Source organism: Corylus avellana, chromosome ca3 (genome assembly GCF_901000735.1).
Source record: "Corylus avellana chromosome ca3, CavTom2PMs-1.0".
Lineage (NCBI taxonomy): Eukaryota > Viridiplantae > Streptophyta > Magnoliopsida > Fagales > Betulaceae > Corylus > Corylus avellana.
Genome location: NC_081543.1, coordinates 36,424,782 through 36,436,815, shown reverse-complemented (window position 1 = coordinate 36,436,815; position 12,034 = coordinate 36,424,782). Strand labels below are relative to the sequence as shown.

The window sequence follows — 12,034 nt, the reverse complement described above, 5'->3', positions numbered from 1 at the left end:
ATGGCTGCCCATACTGGAGTTGATTCAGGTTTCAAGTTCCATCCTAATTGTCTGAAGATGAAGCTTACTCATCTGTGTTTTGCAGATGATTTGCTTATTTTTTCTGAAGCTAGTGTGAGTTCCGTAAAGGTCATTAAAGCTGCTTTAGTTGAGTTTGAGGAGCTGTCTGGCTTGAAGGCAAACCCTTCAAAGAGCTCCTTTTATTGTTCTGGAATTTCAGATAGGGTCAAGAACAAGTTATTGACTGATTTGCAGATGAAGGAGGGTAATCTTCCAGTGAGATATCTTGGTGTCCCCCTGATTTCTTCTAGACTTTCTTCTGCAGATTGTGGAGTGCTTTTGGATAGAATTACTGATCTCATTGACTCTTGGTTATCAAGGAAACTCTCTTATGTAGGAAGACTTCAATTGATCTCTTCTATTTTGTATAGCCTGCAAGTTTATTGGACAGGTATTTTTATTCTCCCTAAGTGTATTATAAAGTCTATTGAGCAGAAGTTTAATAGATTTTTGTGGAATGGGAAAGATGTTGAGGCTGCAAAGGCTAAAGTGGCTTGGTCAGAAGTTTGTTTCCCCAAAAAGGAGGGTGGTTTGGGTTTGAAGAGGCTTGAAGTATGGAATCAGACCTCTATGCTTAGGCACATATGGAGTATCTTTGCTAGATCTGGCTCTCTTTGGGTGGCTTGGGTTAAAAATAATTTTCTAAAGTAAAAGAGCTTTTGGAGTGTTGTTATCCCCCAAAATTGTTCTTGGTGTTGGAGAAAGCTACTCAATTTAAGGGATATTGCTAAAAAGTTTTTGAGGTTTGAGGTTGGAAATAGGGAGAATATTTACCTCTGGTTGGATCTTTGGCATCCTGCTGAAATCTTAATTGAGAAATATGGCTATAGAGCTGTTTATGATGCTCAAAGTAGGGAGGAGGCCAAACTTTCTTCTGTTATCCACAATGGAAGTTGGTTTTGGAAGCCTGCTAGATCTGATGATTTAGTGGACATACAAGCTAGTCTTTTAGAAATCAGTTTGTGGCCTATTGATAAGCCTATTTGGACTGCTTCTAGGAAAGGTGTTTTTGTTAGTTCAGATACTTGGGAGGCTCTTAGGGAGAAAAAGGAGCAGATTACTTGGTGGAAGTTGGTTTGGTTCCCCTTTGCTATTCCTAAGCATGATTTCATTTTGTGGCTTGCTATGAAAGGAAGGCTGGTTACGGGAGATAGATTGTTGACTTGGGGTTATAATGGAGATGTCAATTGTGTTTTCTGCAGGAACCAGTTAGAAAGCCGTGATCATCTCTTTTTTGAATGCAGTTTCAGCTATAGACTTTGGAAGTTCTGTATGTTTAGATGCAGAGTGGATAATGTTCCTATAGTGTGGGAGGATATCTTGCAATTGGGATTGAATGATTGGGGCTGCAAGTCTCTCAAAGCTATGCTCTGCAGATTAGTTTTGGGATCTGTAGTTTATAATATATGGTGCACTCGAAATGAGATCAAACATGCAGGTCATCCAAAAACAGAGGAGCAATTGCTGAAGAAAATTTTGTGGGAAATCCGAACCAGAGTAGTTGGGAAAGGAAGGTTTCCAAAAAATAAGGAGAACCTTGTGTTTTGCTCTTTGTGGAATCTTTCTGCAGAAGTGCTTTGCTGATCAGGCTGTGGTTGTGGCCTGCTGGTTTTGTTTTGTTTTTAATTTCCTGATAGTCTTATGGGATATAGCCTCTGTGAGGCTTTGCTTCTAGGCCTTCTGTAGGGTATGTTTTTAGTGATACTTTGAGTTTGGGGATTTGTTTTGTTGGTTTTGGTGGTTTCTTTTTCTGCAGTTTGTTCTGCAGTTTGTTTCTGGTTTAGTTTGGTTGGTTTGCCTTTGTGAGGTTGTGCTAGCTGGTGGCTTGTAATTGGTGCTTTGGTGTTTTTGGTTTTGAGCTTTTAATGAAGTTGCTTATTCATCTAAAAAAAAAAGAATAAGGGAAATAGCATCTATCCTGAAGCTGGAGGTACATTCATGAAAGCAAAGATCAGTCCTGAGGAGAAACATCATTTATATATCTCAGAAGCTGAACTACAGATGCATCAAGCACGGACTCCGTTGTGGGCAAAACCTGAGGTATATATTTGTTCTACTGGAATGAAATATGTCTTGTGTTAATTATGCGTGCATTTTCTTTGATATTTGAAATGTCCATTGTTCTTGTACATTTGCTTTCAGATATACTTTCAGTGGAAGCCACGAATATGGATGAAACAAATGCTGCTTGGGGGGAAATTGAAATCGAAAGAATTCCAACTCGCATGATTGAAGCAAGGTCAAGAGGCTTGGTTCCAGTTTTTGACTATCTTCCGATTCCCAAAATACAACAAACAAGGTGAACTAAGTTTTTGAGTCCATTTATTTTACTTATTTCTGGAGATGCAACTGTTACTTAAATAACAGTGTTTTCTTCCATTATGTTTTAGGATGTATGGAGACCTGTTTCTTCCTTTTATTTACTGAAGAACACTATCTTAGATAAAGCTTGATATTTGTTGATTATATGTTTTGTTTGATGTGCTACTAGCTGTGGCTTAAATAGTACTACTTCCTCTTATCAGAATGGATGGAGTTTGAGTTCGTGGGTCTAACATCTACTGGATGGGTTTGCAACCTATCAATCAAATAAAATTATATGTTTTGCTTAATGTGCATCTGTAATGACTCTTGCTGTTTCCCTTGTATATAGTTTTTTTTTTTTTTTTGTGCACAATAGTGAGGGTCTTATTGTGCAGTACTATTTCCCTTGTCATTCAGGAACCCTGCTCTAGATAGCAATATCAATGGGCAACTTCAGCATCAGAGGTCTGGGCTTTCTGCTAACAGGAGGCTTTCAGGTGGGAGCAGCTCTGGCTCTCTTGACTCTATGACTGATGGTGGTGCTCCAGTGGTAGAATTTCACAATGGCATTGAAGAAACTGAATCTGATGGTTCTCAAATGCCAGTAGAAACCAAGGGCTTTGTATTTAATAACGACAGCCCAAAAACAAAGGCTCGGCTTGAGATTGTAAATAATAGAGAGAGCTTAAAAATGGAGGCTCAACTCAAGTTTGTAAATAGTAACAAGGCAGGCCTGAAAATGGAGAATCATTTTGAAGATGAAGGTGGTGAGTTTGATTAGAGGTATGTTTCTTTGAGAGGTGGGGAGAGGTTAAGAAATCAATCAGCATTTCTTGAGTGTAGTGCATTTGCAAATATTGTGCTTCATTCTGAATTCTTTTTGTATTTTTATTTGGTCATATTTGGATTAATGTCCCTAACTCTTTCTTTTTTTGTTTGTTTGTTTGCAGCTTTGACTGAGTTAACATTATATTCCCTTTTTTCTCCTCAGGTGTGCAGATATTCTTTCATTCTCCTGTGGGGTAATCATTAACAGTCTTAATATAGTGGGTGGAAATTTAGAAAATAGTGTGATGTAGAATTGTGAATACTATGCTGTTGGGGTTTCATCTACTGTTGACTTTTGTAAATAAAACGTACAATATATTTTCAATAATCAGTTATGATATGTAAATAATAGCATCATGTAATAACTCTCTCTCTCTTTCTTTATTCTATTAATTCAAATTTATTCTCCTATCTCTCTTCCCATTTTGTTGAGGCGAAATGCTCAAGAGTAATTGATTGTTGTAGATTAATATTTTGTGTGGCTTTGCTTATACAATATCTTAGCCATGTTATCGAACTAAAGCTATGGAATCAAACATAATGATCCAAAATGGTAATTTATCTTCATTGTTTTTCTAAGCAACCAAACACTATCAGATCCGAACAAAATATGAACAAAACCCAAATAAAGGAAAACCAGAAAACTATGAACAAAAGCTCACCAGAAAATCAAACAAAAAATATATATATATCAAGGTGTCGATCGAGTAACTCTTGATATCAAGGGAGGACTGCGGAGGAGCTGAGCATCGGTAGCGGAGAAATTGAGAGACCCTTAAGAAAATGAGAGCATGTACATAATTTACATACATTGCTTTGGGGCTTAATGAAAGCATAGACGGAGTCTTCTAAGACGCGTTGAAAGTTATTTGGCTAGCTAAGACGCTTTGAAAGTTATTTCACAAAACATGATCGAACAAATATAACGAAAATGCCACGGCATTTGCCATTTTAAAGCTGCATTTGCAAATATTGAGCTTCATTCTACTTTCTTTTTGTAGAATGAAGCTCAATATTTGATATCCCAGTGAGTGTAGAAAATAGAAATAAGATTTTTGCACCATTAAATGGTTTATCCAATTCTTTGACATATGTCTCTTTCCACCCTCTTCTTATCTTGCCGTGCCATATTGTATCTAGAAAAGAATCCCACCAGTACCAGTGAGGGGAATGAAATGCAATTATGTACACATGTTTTTGCATTCAACCCAATTTATAGTAGTCGAACTATGTAAATATTTGAGTTTTTTTAGGACATAAATTTCTTACAACCTAATTTATAGGAAATTTATGTCGTTTTTTCTTAGAACTACCAAAATTATTATAGTTCAAAATGAACTTATAAACTTTTTTTATTTTTTGATAGCAATTAGTTAATTGAGTGAGGGGAATGAAATTAATTACTAATAATCTTTTATAGGCTTTTTGAGTAAATTATAATAAAAAAAACTCGTGAATAGAGGGGGTTATATCATGAAAAGCATAAATATACGACAATTCTCACAGACAAGCCAAACAATAAATTATTATACACTCAAACATAATACAAACTCAAATGCACAAAAGAAAAGAAAAGAAAAAAAAAATGGAACACCTCACCCACTCACAACTTTCAAAGCACTATACGATACTTCTCCCACTATCCCACACGCTCCTTGCCTGGTTTCTGAAATGCCTCCTCAAATTGGATGGAAATACGGCATCAAACTTGATTGGGTTGTGTCAGCATGCCACTTCAATGTGTTCCACCATTGAGATTCTCCTTTTATTTCTTTCATGTTTTCTGCATTTTGGTCAGTAAGAGGCAGCTTCCCAACAAGATTGCACTCGACCACGTGAACCTGCTCTAGATGCGGCCATATCTCTTCGTCTTGGCAAAGAGTCCTTAATTCAGGAAGGCACTTCAATTCCAATATCCGTAGGCTTGGAACAACAGGATCTGGAGCAATATTTTGCACGGAATCATAAATAAAGAGCTCACCTAACTTGTCACAGTACTGTACCTTGAGTACTTCTAGCTTTGGCAGGGCGTGAATGAAGTGACCACAAGAAAAAAGATATTCCATTTTAGAACAATACTCCACACTTATTTTTTTTAGTTCAAGAAATCTCGACCCAAGATGGCCAAGCACTTCCAAAATGCTTTTTCCGTAATTCAGGCGTCGGAGACAAAGTTCTTCTAGGTTTGGTAGTAGATCATGTTGGGCTACACATCCTCCTTGCCATACACCGCCGCTACAACTCTGAATAGTAAGAGATTTTAAACCAGCAAAGCAGACAACACTCTTGATGACCAAGTCTTCTAGCATATCACCCAGTCCCGTACAATGATCTAACCTGAGATCATTTGCAGTACTAAACAATGGCCCAATCAGTACTTCTTCTGAAGGAAGATTAAACGACTTGATAGTCACCTCCCTTTTTCCACGTCTACGCGGCAACAAAATGTGGTAAAGAGCGTCCACGTGTCCAAATACATTAATCCGGGTGCGTTCGTCGATGAAAAAGTGGAATTGTCTTAATCTATTTATAAAGGAAAGATCTTCATTGCTAAAATTTGGGATTCTATTCAAGTTGATGTGGAGGACGCATAATCGCTCAATGCATTTTAGCTCTTCAAAACATGCCATGTACTCCGGTACATCTCCCTTCATCCTGAAACAATAAACACTGCCTGTCATGTCCAAAACCTCTAAACAAGACAACTGAGATATAATTCCACCTTGAATGGATTTTAGGTAGCGAGTGTAGGATAGGTTTAGTTGCTTCAAGCTGTTCAAGTTTTCCATCCCTCTTGGCAATTCTTTGATACAAGTGAGAGAGAGGTCTAGCACTTGAAGTCTACAAAACCCTTCGAGTGGGGGTAATTTTTTAAGATTGCGACAATCCCTTAAGAGGAGGGCACGAAGTTCACCAAGTTGAAGTAGAGAAAGAGGCAATGAGTTGATGTATGTTCCACTCATATTCAGGACCTTGAGTGATTCAAATCCTTGTAGGAATTTCTCAGGAACCATGTCAAGATCTCGATTACCTTGTAGTATTAAAGTAGAGGCATTTGAACATTGTAACACACGATCTGGCAACCTTACTATCTTGTTATTCATAAATGAAACTCTTTTGAGAGAATTATCAGATAACTCAACATCTGATATCTCGCTTAAGCCCATTCCTGAATGAATTAGGGATTTACATCCATCCTCAGAGGAAGATGCAATCCATATAGCAACATCACGAATAACGTCATGCATCTTTACAGTGTCCTCGTGGGCACCATCTTCCAGCAAACAAGAGTATTTCAGATTTTCAATCAAATTAATTACTCCATCGAATGAATCTTCATAGTTTTCTTGCTCATCTAGCAAACCTTCTGCCAACCAGCATTGTGCAAGTTCACTTATTGCAATTGAGAAGTCCTCAGGAAACAAAGAGCAAAACAAGAAACAATGTTTCATTTGTTTACCTTCTAATGAGTCGTAAGTATACTTCAATTTCGTATAGATTTTCTTGATGTGTGATGGACAAGATACTGGTCTTTGCAATTCATTTAAGGCATGCCTCCATTGTTCGACCTTTGTCTTTTTATTCATAGCAACTCCCATGGCGACGAGGGCCAAAGGCAATCCGCAACATTCTCTAACAATTGCTTCCGCAGATGGTTTAATGTGTTCTAAACTGGCCACACTCCCTGCATTTCTACTGAACAATTGCCAAGATTCTTCTGCATTTAAAACAGCCACTTTAACATCATCAACTGTGCTCATGTGCCTACAAACGTCAAAAGATCGAGTTGTCAATAAGATCTTAGAACCCTTATGATCTTCAGGCTGTGGGACACCCAATTTGTCTAAATCAATTTTCTCCCACACATCATCTAGAATGAGCAGAAATTTTCTTTCCTTCTGAAGTCTTTGATAAAGTTGAATAGCTATTTGCTCCGGGCTTTCTTCCATTTTCACCTCCAAATTCAATCTTTTAGCTATTCGAGTTTGGACATTTTTCATGTCCAAATCCTTGGAAACAGTAACCCATATGACGATGCCAAAAGACTCCATTGAAGAAATATTGTTGAGGTTATTGTTCAAGGTTCTTACCAAAGTGGTCTTGCCCACTCCTCCCAAACCCCAAATACCGAGCCTCCGGACTTTATCATCAGACAACTTAGTCCTAATTTCGGTTAAAGTCTTTGAAGATGTTGTTTGATGATCTTGAATTGTTGGTCCAGGAATGTGCTCCACTGCTTTGGGCCTTGGATGATTGAAAGCCACACCATCTGCAGAGTGTGAAATCCCTGCTTTTCGGAGCTCTTCTATATCTTTGAGCTTTTCTGCCACTTTCCTGCTTATGCTATACCGTTTAATGCAATTCAAGGACCTTGGAGAAAGCTTTACATCTTGAATTTTATTGACTTCAACCTCAAGCTTTTGAACGTCATCAAGCCACTTTGTAACTAGAGGTTTCACCTCTTTTCCATCGTTCTCTGCTAATTCAGTTTCAATTTTCACTCCATCTTTGACAGCCAACAGATCTTCCATCTTCTCTTTCAAACCATCAAGGTTTGATTGGAATTTGACAATGTCCTTGATCATAGAATAGATAAAGGTACAAAGAACTCGACCAGTTGGTACCACTACTTCACTAGCAATTGTAGTCGCCACTTGATCCATGCCTGCGATTTTGCTATGTGAGATGCCACAAGCTTAAAAAATGTACAGCCAAAGAACTGCAGAAGAACACAAAGTGTTGAATAAAAAATATTTCATTTTTTTTTGGGAAATATTCTATTTACTTCGTCAGTAAATGCATCATTTCATCAATTTAGTCCCTACGTTTCTAAATCACAAATTTAAATCCTTACGTTTGTTTTTTACTCGTTCCTCCTGTTTTCGTCCAATTTAATAATGCCCGTTAATCCGGTCAACATTTTTTCCATATCACTTTTAAATAATGATTTCTTATTTTATTTAAAAAATTTATTTTATTAAAATTATATATATATATATATATATATATATATATATATATATAAGGATCTTGGCTTTCATGTAAAATTAGTCCATACAATTTTCTTGATTTACAATAAGCTCAATGTGATCATAATGTACTGCTAGATCTCTGAAATACTTGACGGATTTCATTAGTGTATCATATCAATGCCAATAAAATCATAACATGTGTCAGTAATAATTTTTTTTTTTTTTTTTTAATTTAATTGGCTTTAACATTGCACACTAATCAAATCCATAAAGTGTTTTTGACAAAATTTAACAACTAGGAGTAATGACAAATGTCATTTACAATTCTCTCACAATTTTCAACCGAGTTGACATGCTTTATCCACATTTATTTAGTATTTTTGGCCAAACTTAGTTGAGAATGTTGAAAGAATCCTAAATAGTATTTTTCAGGAGTAATTTGTTATTTATGTATATCTCATAAACCACTTCAGTTTTAAAGAGATACAAAAGAAACCTTAAAAGTACTTATAGAGTAGAGTATTACTCACTCCATAAAGTTTTCAGAACATTTTGATACGAGGAAACTTATTATAAATGGTGAGGACCGATTTTTTTTTTTTTTTTTCTCAAAAAAAAAAAAAAACTAGAAAAATCAAACATAAGATCCAAAATATTCATTTCTCTTCCTCATATATATATATATATATATATATATATATATATATAAGCAACCAAATATATACAATATCAGATTTAAACAAAACCCAAATAAAGGAAAACCTGAAAACTATGACCAAAAGCACACCAGAAAATCGAACAAAATATATATCAAGGTGCCGATCGACCGAGTACCTGTTGATATCAGGGGAGGAGTGGAGGACTGTGGTGGAGCCGATGGGCAGCGACAGTGTGTCGGTGGAAGAGATGGAGGCAGTGAGAAACCCTTAAGAAAATAAATGAGAGCACATTATTCACATACATTGGTTTGGGGCCATATATCTCATTTGGCTAAGACGCTTTATAGAAAGTTATTTCACGAAACATGATTGAACAAATATAACGAAAATGCCACGGCCTTTGCCATTCCTACAAATTAAGAAAGCCGCGCGCGCCGCTTGATCGAGTTGGTGAGCGTTGGTTAATATATTGAAAGCTACCCTCTTAACTTCTCTCCATTAATCCTTTCTATGACGCAGCTGTAAATCTCTCCAGAAAATAACAACATTTGAAGTTTCGAGTAAACCGTGTGTAGCAGTGTGGGCTGAGGTGCTGTTGCGTGCAAAACAGTCCTCACTAGCTATTAGGAGTCCCTTTGACCCTGTAAAATTTTGCAGGCTATGTTGTAGAATGGCGAAGTGAGTGGTAAATTCGAAAAAATATATATATTTATAATATATATTTTGCAGGCTAATGTTCTATAATATATATTTTACCCCAATACTACCAAAAAGATAAAAATACCTCTATAAATTTAAATAAATAAATAAAATAATAATTTTTATTTTTTTAAAAGGAAAATTTTAATTAAAAAAATTAAAAACGAAATATTTTTTATTTTTTATTTTTTTAAATATTAAAAAAAAATAACGAAAATATTTTATTTAAAAAAAAAACGATTTTTTTATATATATTTTTTAAAACGAAAATTTTGATTTAAAAAAAGAAAATTTTCAATCTTTATAAAAAAAATCGAAAATTTTAAATTTTTTCTTATAAAAATGATTTTTTTTTTTTAGTATTTTTATTTTACTAAGGATTGTTTCGTCATTGAAAGAACATTGACAATATTTTGATAGTCGGGGGGACATTGTCAATTTGTCACAATTAAAAGTTTAGACGGACATTATCAATTGAGTGGTAGTTGAAGGGTACGTGAACTTTACTCTAAAAAAATTAAATGAAAACTAAAACAACAAATATAAAGAAGGATAAGAGTTATCTTTCTAACATTACTCCACCACCTCTACTTAATCGGTGATGTTGGCTGTTGATTGGATCAAAGTTTTATACTAAACACTATAAACTAATACTATAAAGTTTATAAACTAATTTACTTTCAAAGCATCTTAAACTAAGATCCAATCTAATAAAAGTTGAGAATATGAACTACCTACGTATTAGATTGAGTCTAGCAAATCTGTTCTATAACTAAAGTTTAGACATGGGTTAGCGAATGTTGAAGTCATAGATAGGAGTTGATTGTAAGATTTTTTTTGTTTGTTTCTATGACGTTGTTGTTGTGCAAATTTATTTAACTCGCAAGTGCACGAATCGATTGTAGTTTAATGGATTGCAAGTGCAAGATCGATCCCACAGAGAATCGTATTCTTGAAAGAGCAATTTAAATATAAACTAATTAAATCCTAACCTAGTTCAAAAAAGGTTTTAAATTTTGATTTTTGAAACTAAAAGACAAACATAAACTAATTAAAATAAACTAAGAGATAAAATATTAAGGTTTGAGAATTCATACTCACCGAATCATAACATACTTCCATGTTTATCAATATTAATCTGAAGTTCTCACAATTAAAATCTTAGATATGTTTTACTATGCTTCAAACAATTAATCAAAATCATCCCATATATCCATTCATTGCACAAATCACAAGAAAAATTAAATATCAATTAAATCATCAAATGTATCCGTAAATCATAAAAGATATCAAATCTTAATTGAAACACCAAATGTATCCGTAGAACGAATTACAAAGGATATCCAATTATTTAGGCAAATAAAATCAATCAATCAATTATGTGAAATTATCTTAAATCATCAAGTGTATCTTTGAATTACAACAATATATCCAAGAATCATGCCACATATTGAAAAGAAGTAAAACAATTGAAATAATAAACCCAATAAAATCAGTTCTTCATCGGTGAGGCTTCATTCCCAATCTTAGTTAGGAATTTAGCTCCACATAAAAATAAAACCTAAATGTAAAGAAAACCTAAACTAGAAAGAGAAAAACTGTATAATTTTGCTATTTGAAATTCTATATCTTTTCTTGAATACAAAGAGATCTATTTATAGGCTTAGGGAACTCCTAGAAGCCTTATTAAACCTAAATAATTTGGAGGTCTATCTCTTAGTCAAAATAGAAGTCTGAAATCGGAATAGGATTCATCCAGATTTGTGAACTTTTATTGCGAGGTGATTTTAGCATAGTAACCGTCCGAATTAAGAAAATCCTATTTCACAATTAATTGTAGTATTTTGAGTTATCTTTCCAATGCCGCTAGAATCACTTCAATCTGACATTTGAGCAGAAAGTTATGATCAAAATACTGAGACATGTACATAATAAAAATTTGAATCCGATCCGAAATCTTATCAAATCTGATCTTTTAATCCGATTTAACATTTTTCTTGGATTTGGTTTAACTTAACCACATAATCTAGGTCTTTTCAAAATATGCTTTCTTCAAAATTTTGCATTTTTTCCTGTAGTTTTTCTTCGACGACTTACAAAATACTAAAAATACAAAACTAACACAAAACATTAAATAACGACACAATTAATGGATTAACTAATATAAATAGGGGTCCAAATATGGAATATTTGGCACTTATCAGTTATAATCTCATAGCTTTGGCTATAATTTATCAGAGCTTTATACTCTCTAATGTAAGAACTTTATGATCTTAATTTTTTTTTAATGATTGAATATGAAATATTTTCCTAAAAATAACTAAGATCCAAACTGATCGTGATCTTAGCTTTTATCAAACTAAAAGCTAAAAAGTAAAACATAACATCCAAAATATTTGTTTATTATCTTCCTAACTCTTCTAAACAACCAAATTAAATACAAGATCAGATCTGAACAAAACCCAAATAAAGGAAAACCAGAAATATATATATATATATATATATATATAT

At 34.3% G+C, this 12,034-nt stretch overlaps 3 protein-coding genes across 7 annotated transcripts in view; 2 read left to right on the top strand and 1 right to left on the bottom strand.

Annotated features, from left to right (window-relative positions):
• On the top strand, nt 1–1,644 carry LOC132174537 (uncharacterized). Its single transcript, XM_059586175.1, has 3 exons — nt 1–393; nt 496–612; nt 766–1,644. Exons 1-3 carry the CDS (start codon nt 1–3, stop codon nt 1,642–1,644), a joined length of 1,389 nt encoding a protein of 462 aa, XP_059442158.1.
• Nucleotides 1,645–1,967: 323 nt separating this feature from the next.
• The window catches only part of LOC132173916 (uncharacterized), a 46,766-nt gene continuing 36,699 nt past the window's right edge, over nt 1,968–12,034 (top strand). For 2 of the 4 annotated variants that reach the window (XM_059585595.1, XM_059585596.1), the window contains exons 1-3: nt 1,968–2,100; nt 2,203–2,359; nt 2,782–3,147. In XM_059585595.1, coding sequence (XP_059441578.1) covers nt 2,229–2,359; nt 2,782–3,145 — 495 coding nt within the window. In that variant the 5' untranslated portion in view covers nt 1,968–2,100; nt 2,203–2,228 and the 3' untranslated portion in view covers nt 3,146–3,147. Of the gene's footprint in view, nt 2,101–2,202; nt 2,360–2,781; nt 3,148–3,314; nt 3,589–12,034 lie in introns of those variants that run through there. The other 2 variants (XM_059585594.1, XM_059585593.1) reach the window with 2 other exon arrangements.
• LOC132173914 (disease resistance protein At4g27190-like) lies at nt 4,674–9,168 on the bottom strand. Of its 2 annotated transcripts, none has more exons than XM_059585592.1 (2): nt 9,000–9,168; nt 4,674–7,912 (listed from the first exon to the last, which is right to left on the bottom strand). In XM_059585592.1, the coding sequence occupies exon 2, from the start codon at nt 7,854–7,856 to the stop codon at nt 4,872–4,874; it is 2,985 nt and encodes a 994-aa protein (XP_059441575.1). In that variant the 5' UTR covers nt 7,857–7,912; nt 9,000–9,168; the 3' UTR covers nt 4,674–4,871. The 2 variants fall into 2 exon arrangements, with proteins under 2 accessions (XP_059441575.1, XP_059441574.1); XM_059585591.1 differs by having other exon boundaries at nt 4,674–7,858; nt 9,000–9,167.

Bases quoted from the DNA above. Each gene is read 5' to 3' on its own strand.
- LOC132173914 (XM_059585592.1), bottom strand. From the start codon at position 7,856: ATGGATCAAGTGGCGACTACAATTGCTAGTGAAGTAGTGGTACCAACT.
- LOC132174537 (XM_059586175.1), top strand. From the start codon at position 1: ATGGCTGCCCATACTGGAGTTGATTCAGGTTTCAAGTTCCATCCTAAT. The intron at 394-495 runs GTAGGAAGACTT...TCTATTGAGCAG, and splicing joins TATCAAGGAAACTCTCTTAT to AAGTTTAATAGATTTTTGTG. The intron at 613-765 runs GTATGGAATCAG...TGTTGGAGAAAG, and splicing joins TGGGTTTGAAGAGGCTTGAA to CTACTCAATTTAAGGGATAT.